This window comes from Lytechinus variegatus, chromosome 17 (assembly GCF_018143015.1).
Source record: "Lytechinus variegatus isolate NC3 chromosome 17, Lvar_3.0, whole genome shotgun sequence".
NCBI classification, from domain to species: Eukaryota; Metazoa; Echinodermata; class Echinoidea; order Temnopleuroida; family Toxopneustidae; genus Lytechinus; species Lytechinus variegatus.
Genome location: NC_054756.1, coordinates 9,919,326 through 9,946,856, shown reverse-complemented (window position 1 = coordinate 9,946,856; position 27,531 = coordinate 9,919,326). Strand labels below are relative to the sequence as shown.

Sequence of the window (27,531 nt, the reverse complement as noted above, 5' to 3'; positions counted from 1 at the left end):
TTCCTCCCTCTCATCCACCTGGCTCTGCCTCTCCCCCTTTCTATCATTACAGATAACTGACACCCGTGGTTTCACTCTGACACCTTCCTATCTCAACACCTTCTCTCGCATTGAAGTCAACTCTCTTGGTAAGACAACTTCAAGAAAATAACTACAATATACAGCATTATAAAACTAAGCCAGAAATTAATCATTTTTAACTATAGGGTAGTGAATCATTGATGATATGCATAGTGTGAATAAGATGAGTCATCAGTAAAGATCTGCTTGTCTACTTCGAGCCTATATTTACAACTCTATATTTTTATCTTACACTCTATAAAATCAAGGATTTAAAATGAAGATCAGCTGTGGATAGTGACCAGCCAAGTGTTGGATTTATTTCAAAATCTTTAGGATTAACTTTCAAATCTCAAAATAAAAGATTTGAATTCAAATCTTTTAGATTTATACTTAAATCTGCAAGGTTTACCTAATATTCTGCTGGTCACTATTTGCAGCCAATCTGGATTTATTTTTAATCCTTGATTCTTAGAGTGTATCCCATTTTTTTAGAATTTTTTTAAAGGGCTAACTTATTCAGAGATTCTTGGATATTTTACTTACCAAAATAAGAAAGGGCAACTCTTCAGCTTTTTATTGATGCCCAAATTGTACTTGTAAGAATTGAATCTATCTCTTGTCTTTCAAATCAATTTATTTAGCAACACAGGGTGTCAATGGTACAAGTAATGTATCAATAAGATAAGGAGTTACTATTCAATATTCTAGTAAAGGTACATTTCAATGTTCAGTGATTCTCTCATAATTAACCTGTACTTTTGATACTTTTTAAATTTTGACTAAATTTCTTTTTGACATGCACTGTGATTATATTGTGTTTATTTGATTTTTATCATTTTTTTTAGATGCTGCTGATGCATTTGATACCAATGACAAGTTGGCGGATGAATTAAGGGTAAAAAATGTTTTACTTATAATGTTTTAATCTTTTTGTCACAAGGACTATTTATAGGTAAACCTTTGCACAAATCAGACAGGCTATAGGGCTCGATGCCCCCCCCCAAAAAAAAAAAAATTAAAAAATTTTGCAAGTGCTACATATAGAAAAATCAAAATGGTAATGATAAGCATGTATATAGCGTTGTCAATCTCGAAATATTCTACCGCAAGGCACACATTAACTCTCGGCACGCTGAATTAATTTTGGGGGATAATAGAGATAATTGCCTCCATGTTTTCTTTTATTCAAGATTTTCATATTACACCATTGATATTTATTATTATATAGATGTTATCCAAGAACTATTACCTTTTCATTAGCTTATCTACTTTGGAGGTGTCAAGTCTCCAATGAGGATGTATTTCTTAAATGCAGTGCCAAGTTATTGCATTTCGGAGGTGTCTAAGCCAATAATGTATCTAATTCTTGAAATTCGCTTTGTTTATTCTTTTCTCTCCAGTGCCGGATTCCATCTGATGGTTATGTCTACACACGAGATGAAATGCCTGCTAGATTCCACTATTCTTCTGACATGATACCCAACGATGTCTTTGTCCTTATGAAAAATATGATGTCATTTGCAATGTAAGAAGCTCAAATATGAAATATAATTAATTTAATATAACACATCATGGAGGGTATTGGTAAGAACTATACACAGGGTACAGTTCTGATATGCCTGATGCACTGAGGACATTTATTGGACCGTTTCAAATGTAGCATATGTGTGTGTGTCATAATTGTAATGCTAGATCAAAATGATGTGTATTATACATTGATGTGGATCCGTGTTATTTGATAAGCCATAACAGTCATTATCAAATAGCTAAAATAATGGTTTGTCAAGGGAATGATTCCAGCCAATAATTTTGTTCGGATCCATATACATTTCATAGCGAATGATATAGTCTACTCAGTTTATTTTCATTTGGTCTTATGCCAATTCGTCCAATTGCCATCTCGTCTACTATCATTTGGTCTACCATCAGTTCGTCCAATATCCACATTGTGTCATTGTCATTTCGTCCACTCACCATTTTGTCTAATTACCGTTGGTCAAATAGTCATTTATTCCATATACCATTTGGTCTAATTAGACTTGGTGTTAATTGGTCAAAATGAATTAAAATAAATAGGTGAGAAGACAAAGTGATGATTATAGACCAAATGGTTTTTAGATGAAATGTTGATGGACGAAATGGCATTAGACTAAATGGAGGTTGACCTTATGGTGAGTGGACGAGTTGGCAATTCACTGTCTACTCAACATGTAATCCTTTTAACTTTTGGTAACTTGTGTCAGGTGAATGTCATTGCTGATGTCATTTAAGAATTCATAGATATTACACCTGTAGAATTGAAGATTTCAAGGAATTGGTAGACCTATGTAAACATGGAGAGAAGATAAGATTAGAAAATTCAGTAGAGAAAAAACAAATTAAATTTGATGCATGGAGAAGGGGGCGTGATTTAACACATGGTTTAAACGAAGATAGTGTTATGGAATTAAGAGGGGTAAGAAAGGCAAATATTAGGAGAATACCGCCCAGTAGACTCAGTGAGATTAATTAGTATTCAAGAAGATAAATGAAAATGAGGGCTGTACACCTGTCTATTTGTTTATGTCTAAATGTTAATGAAATAGAAGAACAATGTTTTGGACTTACTTGAAAAAATACAGAGAAAATATAATTTTCTTCAAAATATGTTTTTGCATGAATTATGTTCATGATATTTTGCTTATATATAGTAGTTTGTTTTGTTTTACTTGTAGAGAAAATATCATATATATTACATGCCTCAATTCATATTGTCTGTATAAGTTCATTGTAATTATTTCGACCACTTTACTTTGTTCTGTTGAAAATGAATGAATTTAAGTTGAATTGAATTTGTCCTTAATTCAATTTGAAGTTCTGTGAGAGAAATCTCTCCCCACTGTGAAATGAATGTATAGAAAGATATAAATTAAATAAAATGCTTCTTTTCTTACTAGGTCTCCTTCAAATTACGATCAGGAGAATTGTCGCTATGCCAGTGATGGATATGACCCTTATGGTATTGATACAAAGGTATGTATTTCCAATATGGATCCATTATCATTTTTAAAAGGAGAAGCATTCTAAATCGTGGTTTTGATCTCTTCAGCATTCCATGACTGGCTGCATGCGTGTGGTAAATGATGTGAATTACTGCACGGCAACAAAAAAAAAAAACTGGAAAGTTTTAGAAGTGTAATTGTCTGATAATGCCAGCATCAGCTTGTAGCATTTCACATGGCAGGTAATAAAGATATCCAGGCCAAACATCGGATGAAAATAGGAGGTGAGGTCGTTTCCTTTTAAAATGGGATTTAAAAAAATGTGGTAAATTGGTTGGGAAGAATGGTATTTCTATCAAGTACATGTATAACTCAAATTTTAGAACTGCACCAATGTACTCAGAAGTTTATTTTCTCTACCTATAACCTATATAATGCTACACAAAAACGTAGGTACCAATTTCAAAATGAATTTAATTAGTGCGGGGTAAAAGGAGTGGATTTTTATAGAATCTGCAGAACTATCAAACATATTTTGTTGTGTGCAGAGCATGTATGGATATTATCAAATATATTTCTTTTTTTTTTTCATTAATGAATTTTTGCTGTTAATCTTTGAATCGCTATCTAAACTGAGCATTATTGTAATTACCCAGTTCAATTTTTTGTCAGTCAAATATTTGAAGACACCAACCTAAGCGCCATCCATGCCAAGAGAGTTACCATCATGCCGGAAGATATCCAGCATGCTTTAATAACCATCTAAACAGAGCATTATTTCACTTACCCAGTTCATTTTTTTTTTGCAAGTCACTTTGACAAATGTTGTATTTCTTTTCTTCCAGGCGTCCTTTATTGGCTTTGGAATGAGCTTCAGACAAAATTACACCGCCTATGAATTTGATACAGTCGAAATCTACAACCTCATGACGAGTAAGTCTTTGTCTTGGGTCTGCATCAATTTTCTTGATTTGCGGGTAAAGTTCCTTGAAAAAAATTACCTTAAACATTCTCAAAAAGAAAGGTACACTACATGAAGAAAATAAATGAAAAATAATGAGAGAAAGAGCAAGAAGATATACACTTTTCTGAATATCTAGAAACATAATTAAAACTGAAAGTACCTGTGGTCAAGTTAAAAAATCAGAATGACAACAAGAAAAGGTATGCTTGATATTAATGCAAAATTTAACAAAATTCTAAATGTCAAAATTCCAAGCTTTATTGTGACTTTTCATTTATAATTTCATCACGTTCTATTTCATGTTGTTGCAAATGGTGACTACTTTTCTTCTATAACAAACAAATCAATGAGAAAATATATGTGTAAAGAAATGCACACATATATTTCCATATCCTCTCTTCTCTCAACAATTTCTGTAAATTTAATATATATTTATTTAATTAATTTGATTTTATTATATACATTAAAAAATTTAATTAAAAAGACTGAAAGAAATACATATCTATTTTTTTATCTTCTCTTGACACCATCAGAGCTCATAGGGGTAACTGGTGAACCAAATAATGGTACGATGGGTGCACTGAACCATATGTTACGGACTCCGGGGGACTTCCCGACTATGGCCATGGAGTTTGCGGCAGAATCTAACTGCGTCTTCTCCAATGAGGACATGGGGCCCTTTAACACTGGATGTACTTGTGAACCTGTGAATGTGAATGACCCCACCGCTATGGAGAGGGGGCAGCAGGTCCTCAGTGTCTCAAGTGGCGCAGGTAGGCTGACACAGTAGGCTTTCTCCAAAACAGAAGGGTCGATTGAGGGTTCATAAAAAACGGGCTTCTTCCTCAAGACTAACGGTTGTTTTTTCTCTTAAATTCTATGAAAAATCAAAAATGAAAATAATACATTCGTTTCACACATATTGATGCATGCTTATGACAGCTGCATGTGTGTAACCATGGTGTAACTTTATCTTATGCTTTTATTTGATGAAGAATCAACCTGTAATAAAATGAGATTAAAAAACTAACAAGTAGATGTAACTACCATAACCGTATATGGTTATGGTTAGTTTGCCAGTTAAATAGTATAAGTATCATGAAAACCTAGATTTTGATGAACTGCTGAACCCTATTACTATGTTAGTTAACTTATTTGCAAAGTTGTTACTGAAATTATTAATGATTTAGAGAAAGTTATTGATTTCAATATATGATACGAAATTTGTCAAAGAATTCACGAAGGTTTAACCAGGTTTGGTTACAGGTTGTTTTGTAACCAATTTTATTACATCAAATATATATGTATATATAAATTTGTTGTAATAAAATTGGTTACAAAAAATGCGAAAACAAAATAAAACTATAGGAAGAGAAAAACAGGTTAAACGCTTGTGAATTCTTTGATAACTTTGAGTTAAGGAACAAGAATCTCATTGAAATAAGATGTATAGAATAGGAAGACAAAAAGAAGTTAATTATAAATACAGCTGGACCATGTCAATTGAGAAAAAAAAATGTAGTGTTGCATTTAGGTCTCTCCCACCACCCCCCCCCTTCATCAAATATCCAGATTCCAATGGGTATGTGCATTTCAACAAGCCTTTTTATGACTTTTTTTGTGCATGCCCAATTTCCATTCATTATTTTGTTCATCTATATTTTTATAACTATGTGCCAACCATAATTTTATCATCACCACTATTTGTTTCAGTTATGTTCTGTTAATACCTTTGCTTTGTTTTATGTTATTTATTTTTTATTTGTGTATATGTACTTTTGTTCTCATTTTGTTCTTTTTAATGAATTTGGAAATGCTATGCGGAATTGGTTGATTGATTGAGTATTTACTGTGGCTGCGACATAATTCCTTTCAGTATTCTGATGAAATACTGTAAATTCGAAACTGTGCATGTTACGTGATGAAGAAACCATAGGAGTTCATATCTCACTAAGATTCCTATTCATTCTATCCTAGCCGCTCGTCACATTCCGTTTGGTGCACCCCGCTTGCTTGCCTCCGCCAACCCAGCCGCCGGCTCCAGCTGTAAGCTTTACCAAAGTAGCTATGTCATGGCTTATGATAAAACACTATCTATCAGCAAATACGCTTCATTTACACTAACGACTGGGGTAAGTATAGGTAAACATTCCCTCTTAGACGCATATGATGTTTTAATATAGCACTTAAAAAATCATACAAGAATATAAAAATGAAGTAAAGGGGACTTCAGGAAAATAGAAAATTGTTCTTTGAAAGTGTCCATGAAAAATATAACTATTCCTATATTCTATTGCATCATCAAGAGTTTTATTCCCCATGCTTGTCAGGGAAGCATGTGTTGATCTGGCTTTCCTGCAAATAAGAAATATATTACTATTCTATCCTATATTTGATGATGCAGTTCAAATGACTGAATCTCTGTAGGATTGAATTTTCAAGTCCTTAGCATAGTCTGTGTAACTTTATGACACATGAAATCTCATTAAACGTACAGTAGTTTTCATCTAACCATTTAATTATCCTATATAAAAGGTGACAGCCATGGAATGCAAAGCAAACAGAAATGTAATTTTGGAACTCCATAGATTTTGCTTGCATAGTCTTTACAATTGCTTCAAGAATTTATGATACTTATCATGTATTTCATACTGCAAGGGAAAATGTATATGTACCATTATGTGGGCCAATATCCAGTTCACTAATCAAATACACAATGAATTTTAATCAGTGACATATGATGACAATTTGCACCTCTTTCGCTTCCACTTTTATGAGCATCAACGATCTGTTTCGTTTTGTTTTGAAATCAACCTTCATTCTAAGTGTTGCCAATATGAAGAGCATCTCTGATCTCTTAATTGATTTTATCATCCTGTTCATGCCATATCAAACTGCATCTTCATGACTGTTGCCAATTTTATGAGTATCGCTGATTTCTTCCTTTATCCAGTTCAACACGGTTACCATGCCATCAAACTGCATCATCACCGACACTCGTCTAGCGATAGGAGAGAACCCAACTTGTAACGCGTATGGTCCACAGCGAATCACCTCACTAGCTCCTAACGTTCGACAGGGTTTCTTGCTTCAACCCGGTAGGATGATCTCTACGATCTTTTACAATTTATTAACCTTACTCTAACATCAATGCCGCACAATCCTTCTGGTTGAGTATTTCTGTAAAGCAAATACAAAAACAAGCTGTCTTTTAGAGTGCCATCTCAAGTCCTCAATTACTCAAATCTGTCCCATTTTTTAAGCCACAATGCAACATTTTAAGCAGTGTTACTTGCAATATAGGCTCACTTGTCTGATTACACAATACTTCACATTTCTACTGCAATAATCGTGAAGTACAAAAAAGTACCTTCCCTCTCAAAACATTTGATTTTCTAAGTAATACAAACATATTGTTATCATGTTAATTGCAGATATGTTCTTTGTATTATTCTTTAGTCAAGTTATTGTATTTGAATTGTTTATCCTATCCAGAGTTGTCTGTAGGAAGCCAGTACTCTGGGGTCATCTCATCAAATATCATCCCAATCTACTCCGAATTCAAAAGAGGTATGATTTTTTGTGATTCATACATTTAACCTGTGAGTGCAAAAGGTAACAAGTTGAAGAGGATACTTCAGGCTGAAAATGATTAAATATAGTAATATAAAAAACGGACGCTTCATTTTAGTATCTATTTGGTATTCCAGTTTTTTTGTAAATATACTTTCATCATTCAATTTGTGAATATGCCTGTCATTGCAGCTTACTATATCTTACTTTCCAAAAGTATTGCATGTAGAATGGAGTCCCTCAGGGACATCTTTTGTCTACTCAATTATTCCCACCGAATATTCCAACGCTCGGGGAAAGCGATACCCTTCTTAAAAATTATTTCATCTTTTTTGTATACCTTCTTTTTTATTTGATACTTCTCAGTACTTTCTAAGTAAAACTGTTCAGTTCTTGGATTTTTTGGGGGGAATAACAATAGTCGTATATTTTGTTTCTTTTTACAGCATTTGACTGCTGATTGATAAAACAAAGAAATGCATTTTTTTTGTCTTTGATTCTTTATGTACAGATATTTGGGATGGGCTGATTGAACTCTATCAGATATGGTTTAACTTTGGATCGACACAGAGCATCAATATCGTTCAAGGACCTATTTATGATATGAATCGCAATGGAATAACAGATCCCTTCTCTCTTATTTCATCCTCGTATGTATCTCAAGAGCATTTAGGGGGGGTGTTTTAATGAATAAACATATTTTCGTAATAAATGCATTGATATATTAAATCGAAAATTTTTGTGTTTTAGAATATTAACAAAACCGTTCTTGTATTCTTTTATGTATGCTGAAGTGGAAGGAGCAAGGCAAACAAAAATGCTGAGACAAATTCGGTAGATTGGTGCTGGACTCGTGGCTTAGACTTTTTTAAAGATGCATTATTATAAGATCTCTTGAGGATCATTATTTCATATATCTACCATATGTAAATGGAGAAGACTTGATATGCAAGGTAATACCTATATATGTTGTCCAGATTTATATCATGTATTGTGGTATTTTTCAAACTTGTAAACATGTCGAAAATAGTTTAACCGATACAGACTAGATATCAGTCATAATTTACATTTTAAATATCTCGTTTTCCTCTTCTGCTACCATTCCTCTAAAAAAAATGTTCTTTCTTTCTCTCTCTCTTTCTTTCTTTCTTTTGTTCCTTCTTTCTTTCTTTCTTTCTTTCTTTCTGTCTTTCTTTCTATCTTTCTTTCTTTCTTTCTTCCTTTGTTCCTTTTTTCATTTATTTTTTTTCTTTCTTTCTTCCTTTCGATATCTCTCTTCTGCTACCTCCCTCTTTTTACTCATTCTTTTTCTCTCTCATCAGTGATGCCTGGGCAGGTCAAACCGTAGTTCCATCTCATTTCTACATTATTGCTACGCGATGTGCCAACGACACAACTCTAGAATCATGTGAGGCAAATGGAATTCAAATGAATGCCTTCATTCTACCACATAACAACAAAGGATTACCGGATTGTGCACAGCCGGTATGTATACTAGAAATTTTTGATAGATGAAAATGAGAAACATGATAATCATATAACCACCACCACCAAAAATACTAATACTGCTACTTCTACTACTATTACTACTACTACTACTGCTGCTACTACTGCTACTACTACTACTGCTGCTACTACTACTACTACTACTACTACTACTACTACTACTACTACTACTACTACTACTACTACTGCTACTACTACCACTACTGCTACTACTACTTCTACTACTACTACTACTACTGCTTCTAGCATCACCACCACTTCTACTACTACTACCACTACTGCAGCAACTATTCCTGTATACTGCTACTACTAACTACTAATACATTATTTTTTATTTTTATGAATACTGAAATTCATTTGAAAAAGCAAATTAATCAGAAAGTCAAATTAATTCATAAAATATGGATGAATTAGCATTAGTAAATAAATATGCACAATGATAAAATATTAATAAAATGAATGAAGAAATTAAGGAATAAAGTGAAAAATAAATAAACGATCGACATACAAATAAATTCATGCATGTACGCAATAGAAAATAAATGAATAAACTGCAAATAAATGAATAAGTGAAAGCTAAAATGCTTTTAAAAAACATTGCCTACTTTCATTGTTATTTGATCTTGATGCAGACACAACTCCAGGACTACCTGAGGGAGCATCGGGCTAGCGTGATGGATGTAGAGCGTATGACTGGACTCTTTTTCTTCCCTGATAAGGCCTCATCTGAGAACACCAATACCAACGAACGACGGCTCATCACTCTCATGAAATCAGATATTCCAGACTTGTGGATGGTCTAAAATTACACAAGAACAAAAAACTATTAAAATAACACATTTGCAATAACAGTTTAAAGCTACTGAAATCATTCAATTCAATTGGTTGATCGTAAGCTTGCTTATGCATTTGTCATGACGAAAAACTTCCATTTGAGAACACTATACCCCAGTTCCCCTTCTCATCAATTCTCTTCTCCAGCCGTAACTGCCTCAAGAAAGCAATTTAATTATCAAAACACCTGTTTCTTGACGTTGGTCCGAAGATAAAACAACAGCCCGGCATATACAGTCACAGCAGGGGGCCACACACGATGGGATGCATGTGCAGCGCTGAGTGCGGTCCCTGTAAGCATGCCGTCATTTTTATTCGCTTACTTTCCTTATTCCGAGGTCGATTTTCTTCGTTCGAAATTGAAAATGGACTAACATTGGGTTTAATTTTACGAACAGCTCTATGAAACAACCAGTTTCATAAAGATTTGTTACAAATAACATTATTGGTTGTTTCATAGAGCTCTTCGTAAAATTAATAACGACTTTACGGATTACTGGACCATAATCTTAATATGGTTATCATAAGGTTTTCATGTAGAACAATAAAGGGTCACGAGTCGTGCATAGGTATAAAGTCATTTGTAACTTTTGAACAGCCTTAAAAAGTAACATCTATCAGAAAAACCCAGATATTCTTCAGAACAACTGGTAGGTCTTGTCTTATAGATTTTTATTTCTCTTAATCATGTATCAACTTCAAATTTATATGACTATAATGTCAGCATGAGATTTCCGAAGCTTTTTACCAATCTTGTTTTGAAGTTTTGTTTAAAGTGGACCCCGATCGACTCATTATCTTGCCCTGTGCTGATCTTTAGGAAATTAATTTTTTTTCTCAGTGTTATGCTAATTATGCCTTATTGATGATTTTGATTACTAGGATTTAGGCATTTAACGTTTTGAATTTATTTGCCCGATTATTTTAGTGATTAATATAAAATAATGTTACAAGGTACTGAAAAGGGGCATTTTGATTGACTGAGTAATTCCCTATTGAGGAAAACCTGCTAAAGCCCATTTCTTTGTGATGTCATCACTATTGGTTTTGATTCCATCATTGGGGAAAAATTGTGAGATACTATCAATATGAGATAGGTTTAAAGATGAAAAAGTCTTTCAGTTTTGCATGCTATTCTTTATCTTTGAAATAGAGTGTAGAGATAAAATGCTATTCTACTCCCGCATTAGACGTTTGGATATATGTACATGTAGTTTGTTTTTTAAAGCTGTTATTATGGTGAAAGGATAATTACTTGTTTATTCTGGAAATAGGTCATTAATTTTGTGTAATTTGTTCACATCTCTTATCAAACTGGTGCATTTATTGGACAAAAATAACATGGTTTGAGCTTATAACGATCATTATACTATTCACATTTTTTACGACACCGTGCCTGTAACAGAAAATGCTTGTCAGAACTTGCTTGAATGATTTGATGAATACATCTAGTGCAAATTTGCAGTAACAGTTATAAGCTACTGAAATCCTTCAATCTTATTGGTTGATAGCAACTTTTTAATAGAATTTGGGCATTTGTTATTATAACACCTTATGAAATGGGACCCAGTTGAGAATTTTATTTGTCTCGAATGTTGGCATAAATTTTCTTGTGTTTGTTCTCAGTTATAAAATTTGTAGTATACCATTTATGCTGTGTGAATACGTTTTGCAAATGTATAATGAATTTTAGAGAGTCTTCGGGGAATTTTGATATCATATTTATATTCCATAATGGAGTTTTAGCTTTCTCACTTATGCCATCATAGATTACAGCAAGTGGATATTATTGTACCACTATATTATGATGACTCCATATTCTTAATGGTCGGATTTCTTTTCAATTATTAAGTACTAGAAACAATATGTACTGGATATTACCTTATTTTATAATCTGTACAGTACACTCTAAAAGATGAAATATTAAATCAACAATTGAAATGTTTGAGGAGAGACAACCTTATCTGAATGCTGCATTACCACTTTAAATGGTTAGACCCAACACAGTTGGATTCAGCTTTATGCAAGGTTGGATATAACATTTGAAACTCCTCCAACCTTTGAACTGTTGATTATACATTTCTTTTTTTTAGAATGTAGGTAAAAGTGCCAAATTTTTTATAAGTGATCACATTGTACATAAGTGCCTCGAATTTGTGATTTGTAATTGTTTCCAACTTTTTAGAGCGTGGGTCTTAAAGTCTTCGTCGCGGCTATACACTCATATAGGGATTTGGTTTACTGTTTGCTCAACAAGTATGAACTGAAAATTTATCTGGTTTAATCACTTGTTCAGATAAGGTGACAACTCAGAGTTTGATTGGTTTCGTTTCATTTGCTTTTAAAAGTTGTGTTTGTATTCTGCGAGCTTTTCAAATTTTTGTGTGTTTATAATGAAGTCATCTCCAGCCCTCACATTTTTAAAAACTACATAGTTCTATATTGAACATTCTTTACCTAAGAAAGATTTTGATCATCATTTTCTTTTAATTTGCAGTGTCCATTCAATTGCTACGATGCACATATAATTACCAGTAATGGAAATCTTGATTCAATGTTAGACGTTGTACTGTACTACTGTCACTTAGGACAAAGTGGATTATATACTGCAGAAATCGGGAATATACATGTAATATGGGGCGTAGAAATCGCACAGACAAATGTTTTATATTTTAGATTTCACAATGTTTTGGATTTTATTTCTCATTCTTTCTTATGATAATTAATGTTTATATACTTCAGATTGATTTTTCGAGCGTAAAAAAGATATACATAGTCCTTTTTAACAAAAACTTCATTTTTAAGAAAATTTCCAGTTTGAAATGGTACAGGTGTTTTTTTTAATACATATATTTGAATATACTTATTGACAACTTTTATGAGTGTAAGGAAACACATTCTTATACATGTACCATAGGCTTATAGGCATTTGTAAATGAAGTAAATATAAATTTAGAGTATGACTATTATCAACCTGAATTTGCAGTGATATATCTTCACTGCATTCATGTATTCACCTTGTATATCTTCGCTCTGAATTGAGTGTTTAGTAAATAGAAATGCCGTTTTGTACTCCTGTTTAACATTTGTTCTTTTCTTCGAGTTCTTTAAAGTAAAGACATTGGATATTGAACAAGAGGAGAAATGTACATATATCACAAAGAGCTGAAATTCATACAGTATATGGCCATGATGGCAGATTGAGATTCACTCCCCCCCCCTCCAAAAAAAAAGAATGATAATGATATAAAATAGATAAAATAAATGATATCATAAAAGTAATAAAATAAGTAAATTAATAAAAACAAATAAATAAATAAATAAATACAATAATATCAATCATTACAGTAATAAATAAGTTAATGAAAAAGAAAATGATTGAATGAATGAATAAATCACTAAATAAAGTAAATAAATAAATTATGTCAGAGTGGTTTATGGAGAATGAGCAAAATAATGATTAAAGGGCTAAGGATTTGAGAAACAATAAGTAAATGAATTTAATAAAAATAAATGAATGCAATGATGGGTGAATGAATAATGAAAAGATACATTAATTAATAAATTGAATAAATAAAACATGCCAGCGAATTGTTTGGGGAGAATAAACAAAACAAGGACTAGATAAAGAGGTGAGGATTTGAGAAAGGACAAAGAGAAAATGGAGCGGAGAAGGCACATTCAAGTACTATATGAGGATTAACCAGATTTCAGACGAGACAGGGGGAAATAACGACTGAAATTAAGAAGGGGGAAGAAGAGAAAAAAACATTGTTCTCGGTTCCACTTTTGATAAACAGGAGTTTCCAGGAATTCGGAATGCTCCAAGGAAATTATAATTATAATAATTTCAGGGAAGTTTGATTACCATTGAAAAAGCTTAAAATAAATAATGAATAATTAAATAAATAAGTAAATAAATAAATGAATGTATATAATTGAATAGATGAATAAATAATGAATAAATAAAGAAAGAAATAGACAAGTGAACAAATAAATAAGACGAATGCATGAATAAATAATTCCAGTAATTTTAGAGTTCATTTAAGGATGATGAGGACAATCAGTTGCTATGATATGAAGCATTTATCGTTCAGCTTTGATAAAGTTCCTTAGTTTTAATCAACCATGATTATATAACTCTAAATTGGTCGGTCGCTACGAAGCCAAATATTGTCAGAGGACTTCAAATAAGGCATCATGATTGTGAACCATCCATGTTTGTTTGGCGACCATAAACCGCACAACACACAACAAGATTCTCAAGTACTTTACAAGTTTGTGAAGGGCGCGTGTAACATTTCATTGACCAACGTGTAAACTAACGCGCTTGATAACGCAAGTCACACCGATGATAGCGCCTCTAGTCCGATCGATTATCTGCCTATCGCATTAACGTAAGAGCTTTGATCGTTGGAAATCAATTCCGTAAGTGTGACTGAGTAATATCAAAATCGTGGATAAAGGGATAATAGCGGGATTATACCATATCGCATTCTCACTCCAGTATCGATACGTAGATCGAGGCGAAAGAAAATGGAACTCAAATATATTATTTTCCTGATTTCTGCCGTGACAAGTGAGTATTATTTCATAGTATTCGTATTCTACATGATTTGAATGCATATTAATTATATTGTTTCCTTAAATCTAAAATGAAAATGTAGGGCTGTAGATGGGTGTTCATGCAAAAATTCGAGTGTTTCGTGTAATTCAACTATACGTTAGGCCTATAAATTTTTCTAAAACTTCTATATTTCGTGGCCCATGGTCAGCACGGGTGATTCAATTATTTAGGTACATGTTTCTGAAACCTATAATGAAAATAAGAATTTTGATATATGAGGTTGATCTGCTTTGAATAACAATAGTCTAGACATGTTCTACGCCTTATAATATTATATATCATATGAATTCCGCTGTTCAAAGTGCTTTCTATTTCATGTTTAATGCTTCTGTAAATTATAAACGAAATTTCTGTACATGACAGATTATCTAAGGAGAAAACGAAAAATTATATCATAACGAATATAATAACGAATTTTGCCATTTGTATTGTTTCCCGCTAATGTTTTAATGTGCAAGGCATGATTAAATTCTTGGTAACCGTTTCTTAAACAGAATAATTCTCTAATAATCAAAATGCATATTCATGATCGTATATGGTAGCTTCTTGGGTGTGTATGTTTTATATAGTTTTGTTGTTTTTGTAATTTATCATCTTTTGCATGAATTCATGTGTTTAGTAATACTGGCGGAGGGGCCCTAATGTTAGTTACTTTTAAAAGTCAGAGTTTGTTCGGGTGTGAAAAGTAAAATGTGCAAAATCCTGTAACAAATTCCATAACTTTCTAATTTTTATCTTCATATCCAATTTGATAGCATTTTAAGCTTACTTAGCTTCTATCATGTTTTTTTATTCAACTAAACTTTCTGTTGGGGTGGACCTAAATTGCTTAAAAAGGCATTGGGTGTGCCTATAATTGTGAAAAAAAAAATTTAATAGTTTTTAAGAGAGGGAGAGTCTTGGAGAGAGGAGGGATGATGAATGAGTTGCCATTAAAGAAATATTTTTTTTATGTCACTACATTCATTTTTTGAAATTAATTCTCATTTTGTGACGGAATTCCCTCCACTAGAAATTGTATGGGGACAAACGTGTGCTCCAGGAGGTAAGTTTATTTCAATTATTTTACAATTTTTTTTTCAATTTTTTAACAGGCCTATATACATACCCCTCTTTGTATTTGCTCATGTACATATTGTTAGATATTTTAGCTCCACGAGCTATGATTCTGTTCTGTTTTTTCCACCTGGAATAGCTCACGTAATTTATATTTCGTAATAATCTTGACAATGACCGAGGCATTCGGATTGTCGACAGTCCTATTATTTTACCGAATGTTTTGTTTCTATTTCTTGTTAATTTTTTTTCGGTTTGATTTTGGATTTTGGGTGTGCTAACGTTTTTCAACTCCTTTTATTTTTATTGCTTTTGTCATTCATGTATGTTATCTTTATTTTGTTCTATTTCTAATAGTACTATAGGTAAACAAATATCAAAGTACAATGTAAAATTATCAAAGATGTTCTCCCAATGACACCATATTTCAAATAAAATAATGGAAAAGGTGGAAGTATAATTATGCTTGGTGTGAATTACGGACCCCAAAGATTAATATAAGGCATCATATCAAAATGACCCAAACTTCTTTGCTTACAATGAATTTCGAAGGTACCACGCCGGGTATCCTGTAAGATGACTCCTCATACAACTATGCCGATGTTTGATTGTTTAAGACTGTCTTGTTTAAATTTACGAAGGAGTTTATTAGTGTACGCTTTGGATTAAAACTTTCCATGGCGGGAGTGAAAGGGATGGATGTGTCATACAAAACAAAGATAATCTGACTCTCAATTAATACTTTATCAATATGTAATTGACACTGGCGTACAGGTGGGGGGGGGGCTTGGGGCCATTAATTGATCCCCAGAAATTTTCAAGACTAAGGAAAAAAAAGAAAAGGATCCAAAAGAATAAAGAAAGAAAAGGGGTGAAATGTAGTACTAATTTATAAATATTATGTCGAAATCTATCACAAAAATAGGTATCCTTTTAAAGGTCAATAATTTTGCTCGCTCGCAGATTTTTAAATGAATTTTCCCCATACGATGTATGGTCCCCTATATTTTGGTTGGCTGATTACGGCTACTGTCAATATAAACATTCACCAACTTTTAGTAATGTCTCAACTTATTGTATGACTATAAGGTCTTTATTTTTCATAGAGTAGATTTTTTTTAGTTGGCCCAGGAATGACGTTTAAATGGGTATGAATAACGTCACGACTGTAACAATTTATGCACTTAAACAAAATCCTTGTTCAATCCATTAAATCTTATACTATTATGTTTCAGTATATTTTATTTAATTAAAAAGAATACCGGCTTTATCATTATCATGTTCAATAAATTTTGAACTCTAAACGCACGCCAATTCGCCCCCCCCCCCACACCTCACGTGCTGCAAGGCATTCAGGTAAACTAAAAGTTGGCATAACTTGATAGTTAAACCAAAAAGTTTGAGAGGCAATTTCATCTGTGACAAAGGGTAAGAATATCCATCCTTTGGAGGTGCGATACATTATAATTATCATGCACGTATATGTGCTATTATACCAGGATTGTGTATTGTACTTATTAACACTGTTGTACAGATGACTCCCCTAATGTTTTGAGAAAAAACAAGAGGAAGAGAAGAGAAAGTTAGATAAAAAGGAATGAAAATGTGTAAAGTGTGGCATTATATTCGAAATATTATGTCAAAATCTAAATTCGATTTTCATTTTAATTTAATATTTATCTCGCTTTCGACTTTTAAGAAAGGTTTTCACAGCCGCCATGTTGTGCTCCTTCTTGATTATGTTTCGGTTCATTACACCACTGCACAAAAAAAAATATTGGTTAAAATTTTAACCAGCACGAGGGTAATTATGTGTCCAACCAAATTGGGGGCAGTATTTTGGTTACACTTCATAATTCCAAAGGTTTTTTATTTCGAAGGTTCGTAATTTTGAAACACGTGAATTGCCTTTACCTCGATGTTCGTTAATCCGAAAACGTAAAAGGGTTCGTTAATCCGAACATTTGTGGCGTTATTCCGAAGGTTCGTTAATCCGAAAACGAAATAAGGTTCGTTGTTCCGAAGGTTCGTTAGTCCGAAAACGAAATAAGGTTCGTTAATCATTTAGTTTTCGGACTAACGAACCTTCGGAATTACGAACCTCATTTCGTTTTCGGACTAACCAACCTTCGGAATTACGGACCTCATTTCCTTTTTTAGGACTAACGAACCTTTGGAATATCCGAACCTTCGGAATAACGAAGCTTCGGAATTACGAATGTATGCGAGTATTTTACCCACTGCCGGCATTATATTGTCCAGTAAAGTTAGAAAATAAGCAGCAATTACTTTAGAATGGGCAAAATTTTCATCACACTGAATAAATAAAAATGCGCAAAAGAAATGCCCAATGTTGGTTGGACACATAATTACCCTCATGGAGCATTTTGCCCAATTTTTTTTAGAGTGTGCTTTTGACAATTATGATTGATAAAAATATTTCAAAAATACTCTCTCAAATTTTGTAGAGTGCTCTGAAACAAGTCTACCTAAGCCAATGGGGACTGGTCTAAGTGGATACACGCCCGGTGGGAATGGTTGCTATAGTGACGGGACGACGGTGACGTATATCTGTACGGGATCACTGATTGGTCCGCCAAGTACTCAGTGCGACGGAGGGGTGTGGGTTCCACCAGTCGGACCAACCTGTGAAGGTACAATAGATTGAGTTTTAGCTACTATTTTATTGAATTTTCATTTTATTTTATTTTAATTTAGTTCTTTTTTCTCAATAATAAAGATACAATTAATCTCGGCGGATGTACCATTTATATTATCAAAATAACACATTGAAAATAGACCAAAACGAAATAACATATTTCAAAATACGACAAGAGTTTATAAAAAGGCCGGAATGCTACCAAAAGTTATCAAAAGTAACTCGTTATTTTCTTTTTTTATTAAGGATGAAATTTTCAGCATTTCTTACATCAAGTTTATTCATTGGATTTAATAGGGAAATGTTGAAAAATTATTGCAAAGTCTAATGTACAAACAGAATCTTATACGGAATTCAAGACAAGCTGGCTTGTTTTTCCTTTAAAACAAGTTTACTTTTGCCTTTAATCATACATGCTTATTTATAATGGCATCAAAAGTTTTTATTAGGAAAAAGCTTTGTATCATGGACGTAAACCATAACTGCCTGGTCCATGATATTTCTCTACTTTCGATTCATTTGGCATGCAGTGTTGTTATGCTCTCTTTCTAGCTACATTTTGCAAAACACACACATCTTGTATTTCTTTCAAATTATTAGTTTTTGCATATGAATGCTTCCATGAGATAGCTCCATCATATTTAACCGAACTATCAACTTTCCATCAGACTCCTCGTACTTCAAGATCAAGCACAAAGCGGCTGTTTGCTATTCCTCCCATTGTTACCAAAACATATGGTGAGCGCTCATTTACAAATGCCTCTTCCGTCTTCTGGAATGCACTTCCTATTATAAGACAAATATACATGATTTAGATAAGTTTAAGACTTCCCTAAAAAAGTATTTGTTCAACAAGTGATTAATTCAGTGCCCAACACTCTTTACTTTTACTCTTACTTTCCAATTTATTTCCTTAATTTCATCCAATTGCATAGGGACATGCGTTGCTATTTAATGTGTTATGCGCTATAAAAGAATTGAATACTATTATTATTATCTTGTTTTTTTCTTTTGTTTTTTTTTTATTTTAGTTTCAAGAGTTGAATTCCCTTTTATTAACTTTTGTTTGTCACCAGCTTTCGAATTGAATCTTTCAGAGTTCTGAAAATGTTGAATAATCCAATAATTCCGATGCTATTTATATACATATTTTTTTTATTCAGCTGCGAGCGGTTGTACGCGACCTCAGCTCCCGTCAAACGGAAACGTCACGGAATATAAAGATGAGTACGCCCTCTACGAGAGGATCACATATAACTGCGATGCCGGATATTCTATTATCGGCCCGCAGGAGGCAGTATGCGATTCGGGAGGGATTTGGGATCCTTCTAACATACCTACTTGTGCAGGTAATAAGAATGAGAGATTTCAGAATTAAAAAAAAATAAAATAAAAGGGAAGATAAAGACCTACTTGTCCTTGTATAAAAAGAACTTGAATAAATTCTGTCTTAGTCGTGCATATTCTGACCAACACTGCAATTAAGGACAGTCTTAAGCCCCGCCCCCTTTGACGCACTTGTTATCAGCCAATCAATTGACACCTTTTCAGAGGCTTACTTAAGCTTGTTTTTAAATTGTCAGGAGTATTGTCCGTGGTACAAGTCTATTATACTTCGGAATATGATGCAAAGGGTGCATATTGTAATAAGGGGGCGTTGCATTATGGGTTAAGAACGATGGCACAGCTTTCACAGTTGCCTAAAACTGGTACTAACCAATCGTCTAATCCAGCGCCATATAAGAATGAGTCACTTTAAAATATGGTGGAAATGTTATATCAGTCACATTTTTTCTCACCAATATAGGAACCCTTTGAAATAATTAGTTTTGAATGTTTTTTTATGTACGTATATGCACAAAAATCCTTTCAAATGAAATTATATATTTTACGTCATCCTTCTATGGAATTGTTTGTGAAGAAATTTTGTTTTTCACCTTTTATTTCAGCATCTTGCTCGGCCCCGTCGATTCAAAATGGTGGACCTAATGGAACGTTTGTCAACGGCGAAGTCGTCACTTACTCTTGTGACGTCAATTATACTTTGATTGGTGTGTCGTCTGCAACATGTCGGGATGGATTGTGGGATCCTGATAATATCCCAGAATGCCTCGGTAAGTGTCGTTATTGATGGCACCGCCACACGAAACAAACCAACGACGCCGCCCTTCTCTCTCTATCAGTCTAGTAAAGGTACCCACAAGAAATTCACCCTTTCCCATCTTAGTCAATAGATTTTAAACAAATTTCCATAGGGAAGGGAAGACTCCCTTCCTCTTATCCCCAGACGTCAATCAATACATGCCCTACCCCCAATCAAACTCTGGCTTCGAACCGGACCTAACGGCCGAAAAAGAGTACTTAATAGAACTATAGTAAACGACTTTTTTTAAAATCAATTTCAGAAAAATGTCTACCACCGATCGTTGCCAACTCGAACTTAGAGACTCAACAGGACCTCATCGACCACGGTAATTCGGTAGTAATTGATTGCAACCCCGGCTACTCAACAGGATCGTCAACCAGCACCACAGTCAATTGCAATGAAGGATCACTGAGCAATCCTTCCCCTGCATGCTTTGGTAATTTCCTCAGAATTTGACTAAATAATTTGAAGTTTAGTAAGCTGCCTGTCTGTTGTAGAACATAGCATATAGGCAATTTTTTAAAAATCGCGCAGGATGGAAAAAAAATCGACTTTTAGAATTTTCAATCTAATTTTTGTAAGTTAAAATTTACATCAAATTAAGAAAACAATATTATTTCATTCTTTTTCCTTTTCTTATGGTTTTCCCCTTGTTCATGGGAATTTTTTTCCGTGATATTTATTTTTTTCAGTATTATTGTTTATTTTTTATTTGTAATTTTGTCTATTTAGGAGGTACAGCACCAAGCGCCCCCCCCCCGAATCTATCCGTACTTCTTTTTGTTTTACACGAGTCCACACATCGGTATTCATAAAGCATATATAATTTCATTTGTTTGATGTACGATAAAACCGCAATGTGGATGAATGCCTTGCTTAAGGGCACAAGTGCCGTGCCGGGGATCGAGCCCCCGTTACTCGGATATCCAATCAAGCGCCTTAGACCGCTCGGCTACGGCACCTTAGACCGCTTAGCTACGGCACCTCTACTACTGCTACCGGTAGCCAAATTTTGCAATATTGATCGGATCAATTTTCAGATAGGGCCTAATATATGAAGTTTCAAAGGTCAGTCCGCTGTGAAGTAAGCGCTAACCCGGAAATTTCTCATCAATGTTTGCCAAGTTGACATTTAAAAAAAAATTAATAAAGACTCATTTTAGACACATTACAATTATATTTGAAATAAATGATTCTTCATGTACTCAACAATCAAACACCGAAATATATATTTCCATTTTCTTTCCTTGCTTTATATTCATCAATGAAACAAGCCTTATGTCATTATATGTTTAATGTTGGTGTATTTTTTTCCCTTACTCTTACTGATATCTTTCTCCAGAGAACTGTTCACCCCTTGATGCTTTCATGAATGGCCAAGTGACCGGAGATACAAGCCCGTTTTACCATACAGAAACCGTGTCCTTCGGATGTGATCCTGGTTTTACCTTGGATGGTCCTTCAAGTATATCGTGCTTCGACGGGAATTGGGATGCCCCGCAACCAATGTGCATGGGTGAGTATTTATGAATTAATACAGGCAATTAAAACCTATAATTTTCTTCATATTGGGGACATCATCATTATAATAATGATACTGACTTGGTATGGAGGTGATGGTGATGTGGCAGTGGTGGTTGGGCTTAGTTATGTTATTATTCTAATGCTGAGGAACACGTTGGTGATAGTAGACCCTAGGTCAATATGGTGATAGTGATGGTGGTAGTGATGATGATGATGATGGTGGTGGTGGTGGTGGTGATGATGATGATGGTGGTTGTGGTGATAGTGTTGATTGTGGCTTTATATTTCACAACCTCACCCATCATGCGGACTCTAATCCTTTGAATGATACTTTTTTTACTCTCTCTTCATTTCAAACGACAACAATAACAGGAGATTGTCCTGATATCGTACCTAAGCCAAACAGCGCCTTCTTCGGCGCAGTATCGCCATTCCACCACGGAGAGAGTGTGACCTTCACATGTTACAATGGGTATGACGTATACAATGGAAGCCTTGTGTCGACATGCCAGGATGGGCAATGGAGTTCTGATCCACCATTCTGCGCAGGTAGGCCTAAATGAAACGTTAAAGGATAATGAAACTTGTGGAACAATTAAGCCAGTTCATATGAAAGCAGAACTAACCAAAAATAAGATTAATGAAAATTACTTTAATGATAATTGGGCAAACAAAAGAAAAAGGTTTTGGGTATTTGAATCACAAAATCAACAGTCCTATCGAAATCCTATTGGGCAATGCAACCAAGATTTGTGATATCTCACAGCTACAACTCTCCCCTTTGGACACTAAGATATATCCCCCTTCCAATACAAACAAACCCCCATAAAATCACTGTCAAAATTACATTTGCAGGATTATTTTCCTTTATTCATAAAGGGATTAACGTCATCCGTGGCGTGGCGCCATGATATTTTGATGGGGGGGGGGGGAGACAAATTGAAATGTAGCGTTATTTTTCTAAAGGGAATAATAAGGAATCATAATGTTACATGGTCCATATTCATAGTAATTTCCATATCTCACTTTCTATATCTCTTTTTCTCCTCCTCCCCCTCCTTTCTCCTCTTTTGTTACTACATGCAAAAAAAAAAATAGGTGTGGTCGCCCTTTACCCACTCTGGCGTCGTTCCTTTTTAACTTCAGAGAGATTATATCAGTAAATCGGTGACACCAGCTTAAGTCCCTATTTACCATTTCATATTATCTTTTGTATAGAGATCACACATTTCCAAAAGCATCTGGTTAGAAAGAAAGGGAAAAAAGGATCCTATATTTTGTTTACGCATATTCTTTATTTGCTATTTAGAACAAATAACAACTACACGAGCTGCCAGTACAATGGGAAATTCTGTAACAACAGACATTCCTTCAACCAGCCTGACCACTGTACAGGAAACAACTCCCGGTACAACGCCAACGTCAAATTCCCTAACCTCATCCAAAGCGTCATCCACCGACGTCCTTCCAACGTCGTTAGTGACAATTACCGATATTGTGACTGAAATAAAGACAACACTACTCGGCATTTCAACGAATAAGTCACCGTCAACTTCTATACCAGAAGTTACAACAATGACAGCTATAAAGTCAACAACGGTCGTGACGCAGGGTATGATATCATCAGCAATCATGACATCAGAAATGACGTCATCAGAGATTACGACGTCAGAGAAGACGTCGCCCACTGACGCAGGGGGAGCGACGAGTCGGTCGACGCCGGGAAGCACAAGTACGGCGAACACAGACGTGAGCACACAGAGTAGGCTTACTTCGTCACCTACTCAGGGGTCGACGACAGCTCAGGCGATTGTGACGTCGGAGAAGATCGGTTCAATGACGTCAGCTGGTGACGATATGACGGCGTCTCCTGGGATGAACGTGTCGATACCAACAACGGCTGGGTCATCTAAAGGTTCGTTGTCTTACTGCTAATTATTTTGTAATCTATGGAAGCTTAAAAGTGCCACCCAGATGGGCCGAAAGCCCAATCATCTTGTCATGTCTTCATCCTTTAGAAGAGTTGAGATGACAAGGTCATCAGAATATCTCTTATTTAGTTGTCCAACACCGTGTGTACGAACGAGACGCTACACAAGTGCGCGAGCAACTTGTCATAATGATCAGCTCTTCTGAGGGAAGTCACTTAATGAGACCCGAGTTTTCGTGTTTTTTTTAAATTTATTTATTTCCAAATATCACTGTCAGGTACAATAACAGGGAATAGTACATCACTTATAAACAAAACATTTGGTAATTGGAGCTTAGCTAACATAATAGCAAGATGCTAATCGAGGTTAGCCCCAAATAATGTCATTATCAGAGTTTAAACAATAATTTTAATTAAAAATATCAATATTATGCATCAAATTCAGTACTAATTCTACTTATTACTCTTGCAGAAAATTTTGATCATTTTTAGTTAACATTTTTTTACACTATTTACAAAAAAGTAACAACTTAGTTATTCACAAAATCTTTATATAGAATTATTTGTTTTCAGGCTGTATTTTACCATACCAAATTAATAATAATCTTCCAGTAGCATTAACTTTAACGATTTGCTAAATGGCGAATGGGGGTGTTTCCAATATTACTTGGCAGATGATTCCATAAAGTAGGACCAGAAAATGAAATTGATTGTTTTCCCATATTGGTATTATTTTTGTCAAGATTATTTTTGCCAAGTAATCCTCTACAGGATGTCGACATTATAAGGTCTGGGATCCCATCATCTGATGATCTCTTCTGAGGTTGTCGAAATGATGAGAGCCGTTATCTCGGCATCAGATCATCTCCTCTGGTGATGGAGATATGATGAGATTTGGATCTTGTTTTCTTATTGTCTCTTCTGAAGGATGTAGACATGACGAGATCGGGGATCTTGTCGTCTGATCATCTCTTCTAAAGGTTGTCGAACTGATGAGACCCAAAATCTCGTCATCTGATTTTTCGCTGGTGAGATGCCGACTTCCCCCTGAATCCCTCTCTGAAGATAACTATGTCGACTCCGGGTTGGCAACTTATAAGATTCCGTAATAATCGCGTAGAAAATAGTTTTGACAAAATAGGAACAAATGACAGTGACTTTCAATGACTATTTGTTGAAAGCTACTGAAATCCTAGCATCTGATTGGCTCAGTGTAAGTTTGTCAGTGAAAAATCACTGTCAGGTGTTTCATGAAACACTCCCCATTATACCATTTCATTTATTAGATCATTTATTTATTTATTGTTTCATCTGGGCATAATGATGAAAGTTTAATTGTTCATTTTTTATAATTATCACAATCACGTTGTGATTATTGTTGAGACGATTACTCTTATATGTGTCCCTTTCACTTTTGTCATGCTCATAATTACTGTATTAACACCAAATAGTCTCTGTTAAACTTCATGGAAATGCGATATATATTTTTTTTAACTTAAATTGTCAATTTTTATTTATCATCAGACGGCTACTGTAACCAAAAGGTCACGTAATGATATCACGTTATGCCTACATAATGGTCATATTTATCTTATTTGCCCAAAAGGAATAACCGAGGACCAAAAGGTCGTGGTCATCGTATCGGCCACTGCCCTCGGGGTGTGCACCCTCCTCGCCATCGTCATCGCTCTCATCAACTGTCACCATACTCGACAAGGAACATCGGACAAAAACGTTTACGAAACCAACGGACCGAAGACGACTAAATCTCAACACGCCTATGATAACAATGGAATAGTACTCGTAAACACGCGTCTTTAGTTTTTTTCTTAATCTAAATCAAATCCTTTATGCTGATTGGTTTAAATAGCGTCATAGCCAAGCATAGTCTCATTATTTTGCGATTATGTTGAAAATGAAACGCCACTAAAGAAAAATGTGCTCCTTGACGTCAATGATGGAATAGTGCACTATTCGATCACTAACGTCACTCGGCCGCACCAGCCAGCGATGTGTCTCTACCGGGCAAGTCCCGAGAAGGGACAAGTAGGCCAGTCAGCGCAGGATGAAAAAAGGATGAACTATTAGTACAAGAACTAGACAATCAATATCTATTGTTCTAACTTATGAAAAGTAGGATTTAAAAATATATATACCTGGCTTGTATTTCGAAAGTATAGAGAGATTTATTCATCCTCGGTTGTACTGTTGTACTGGTAAAATTACTATTAATGCCAGTCTAACATCGGACATAATAATTCCCGCTCTACTTACTCAAATACTGGTATATTAGTATATGAATGTTTTGTCTAATTGCGCGATGGCACGCTACAGTCACACAGGGGAAACAGTCTCATGATCGACCAGAGACATTCTTTCTTACTTTGATTCCAAGAACATGCCTTTGGTCGGTTGAGGTTCTCTCTCTTTTATGTTGGTGTGACTGTACAATTAAAAACGCCGGGGTTAATTTAACACCAGCCTGGTATTTATATCCGTCCACACCAGAGAGGTGTTGAAACCACCCCGGTTTGGCGTTATAGGCTATAAACACCAATGTGGCATTTAAGCAACACCATTTAGTGTCAAACCAATATTGGTTTGATTATTCTAAACTGATGCTGTTTCAACGCTTCTTTGGCGTTTTTCGATATAGATATCGGGCTGGTGTTAAATCAATACCGATGTTTCCGCATGCAGTGTAAGTGTAAAATAACCTCATATTTTTAATGTTCAGTTCATTGTTGATTCTGATTTGGATTATCTGCAATATGTTTCAAACTATGAGTAAAGTATTCAACTCTGTTTTTTTGTCTCACCTGCATAGCAGAGTGAGACTATAGGCGCCGCTTTTCCGACGGCGGCGGCGTCAACATCAAATCTTAACCTAAGGTTAAGTTTTTGAAATGACATCATAACTTAGAAAGTATATGGACCTAGTTCATGAAACTTGGCCATAAGGTTAATCAAGTATTACTAAACATCCTTTAAGAGTTTCATGTCACATGACCAAGGTCAAAGGTCATTTAGGGTCAATGAACTTAGACCATGTTGGAGGAATCAACATCAAAATCTTAACCTGAGGTTAAGTTTTTGAAATGTCATCATAACTTAAAAAACATATGGACCTAGTTCATGAAACTTGGACATAAGGTTAATCAAGTATCATTGAATATCCTGCATGAGTTTTATGTCACATGACTAAGGTCAAAGGTCATTTAGGGTCAACGAACTTTGGCCGAATTGGGGGTATCTGTTGAATTCCCATTAAAACTTTGAAAGTTTATGGATCTGATTCATGAAACTTGGACATAATAGTAATCAAGCATCACTGAACATTTTGTGCAAGTTTCAGGTCTCATGATTAAGGTCAAAGGTCATTTAGGGTCAATGAACTTTGGCCGAATTGGGGGTATCTGTTGAATTACCATCATAACTTTGAAAGCTTATTGGTCTAGTTCGTTAAACTTGGACATTAGAGTAATCAAGTATCACTGAACATCCTGTGCGCATTTCAGGTCACATGACCAAGGTCAAAGGTCAATGAACTTTGGCCGAATTGGGTGTATCTGTTGAATTACCATCATAACTTTGCAAGTTTATTGATCTTACTTTTGAAACTTGGACATAAGAGTAATCAAGTATCACTGAATATCCTGTGCAAGTTT

General features: G+C 34.6%; 2 protein-coding genes across 4 annotated transcripts in view; both read left to right on the top strand.

Annotated features, from left to right (window-relative positions):
• The window catches only part of LOC121431319 (venom phosphodiesterase 2-like), a 44,914-nt gene extending 31,921 nt beyond the window's left edge, over nt 1-12,993 (top strand). For all 3 annotated transcript variants that reach the window (XM_041628833.1, XM_041628832.1, XM_041628834.1), the window contains 12 exons: nt 53-128; nt 909-958; nt 1,464-1,588; nt 3,000-3,075; nt 3,890-3,977; nt 4,542-4,781; nt 5,986-6,140; nt 6,962-7,106; nt 7,504-7,578; nt 8,093-8,231; nt 8,904-9,066; nt 9,720-12,993. In XM_041628833.1, coding sequence (XP_041484767.1) covers nt 53-128; nt 909-958; nt 1,464-1,588; nt 3,000-3,075; nt 3,890-3,977; nt 4,542-4,781; nt 5,986-6,140; nt 6,962-7,106; nt 7,504-7,578; nt 8,093-8,231; nt 8,904-9,066; nt 9,720-9,890 — 1,503 coding nt within the window. In that variant the 3' untranslated portion in view covers nt 9,891-12,993. The remainder of the gene's footprint in view (nt 1-52; nt 129-908; nt 959-1,463; nt 1,589-2,999; nt 3,076-3,889; nt 3,978-4,541; nt 4,782-5,985; nt 6,141-6,961; nt 7,107-7,503; nt 7,579-8,092; nt 8,232-8,903; nt 9,067-9,719) is intronic.
• A 2,488-nt stretch (nt 12,994-15,481) lies between these two features.
• On the top strand, nt 15,482-26,734 carry LOC121430450 (CUB and sushi domain-containing protein 3-like). Its single transcript, XM_041627716.1, has 9 exons — nt 15,482-15,593; nt 18,073-18,258; nt 19,427-19,612; nt 20,213-20,377; nt 20,669-20,845; nt 21,752-21,925; nt 22,306-22,482; nt 23,243-23,848; nt 25,470-26,734. Exons 1-9 carry the CDS (start codon nt 15,500-15,502, stop codon nt 25,682-25,684), a joined length of 1,980 nt encoding a protein of 659 aa, XP_041483650.1. The 5' UTR covers nt 15,482-15,499; the 3' UTR covers nt 25,685-26,734.
• The last annotated feature ends 797 nt before the right edge of the window (nt 26,735-27,531 follow it).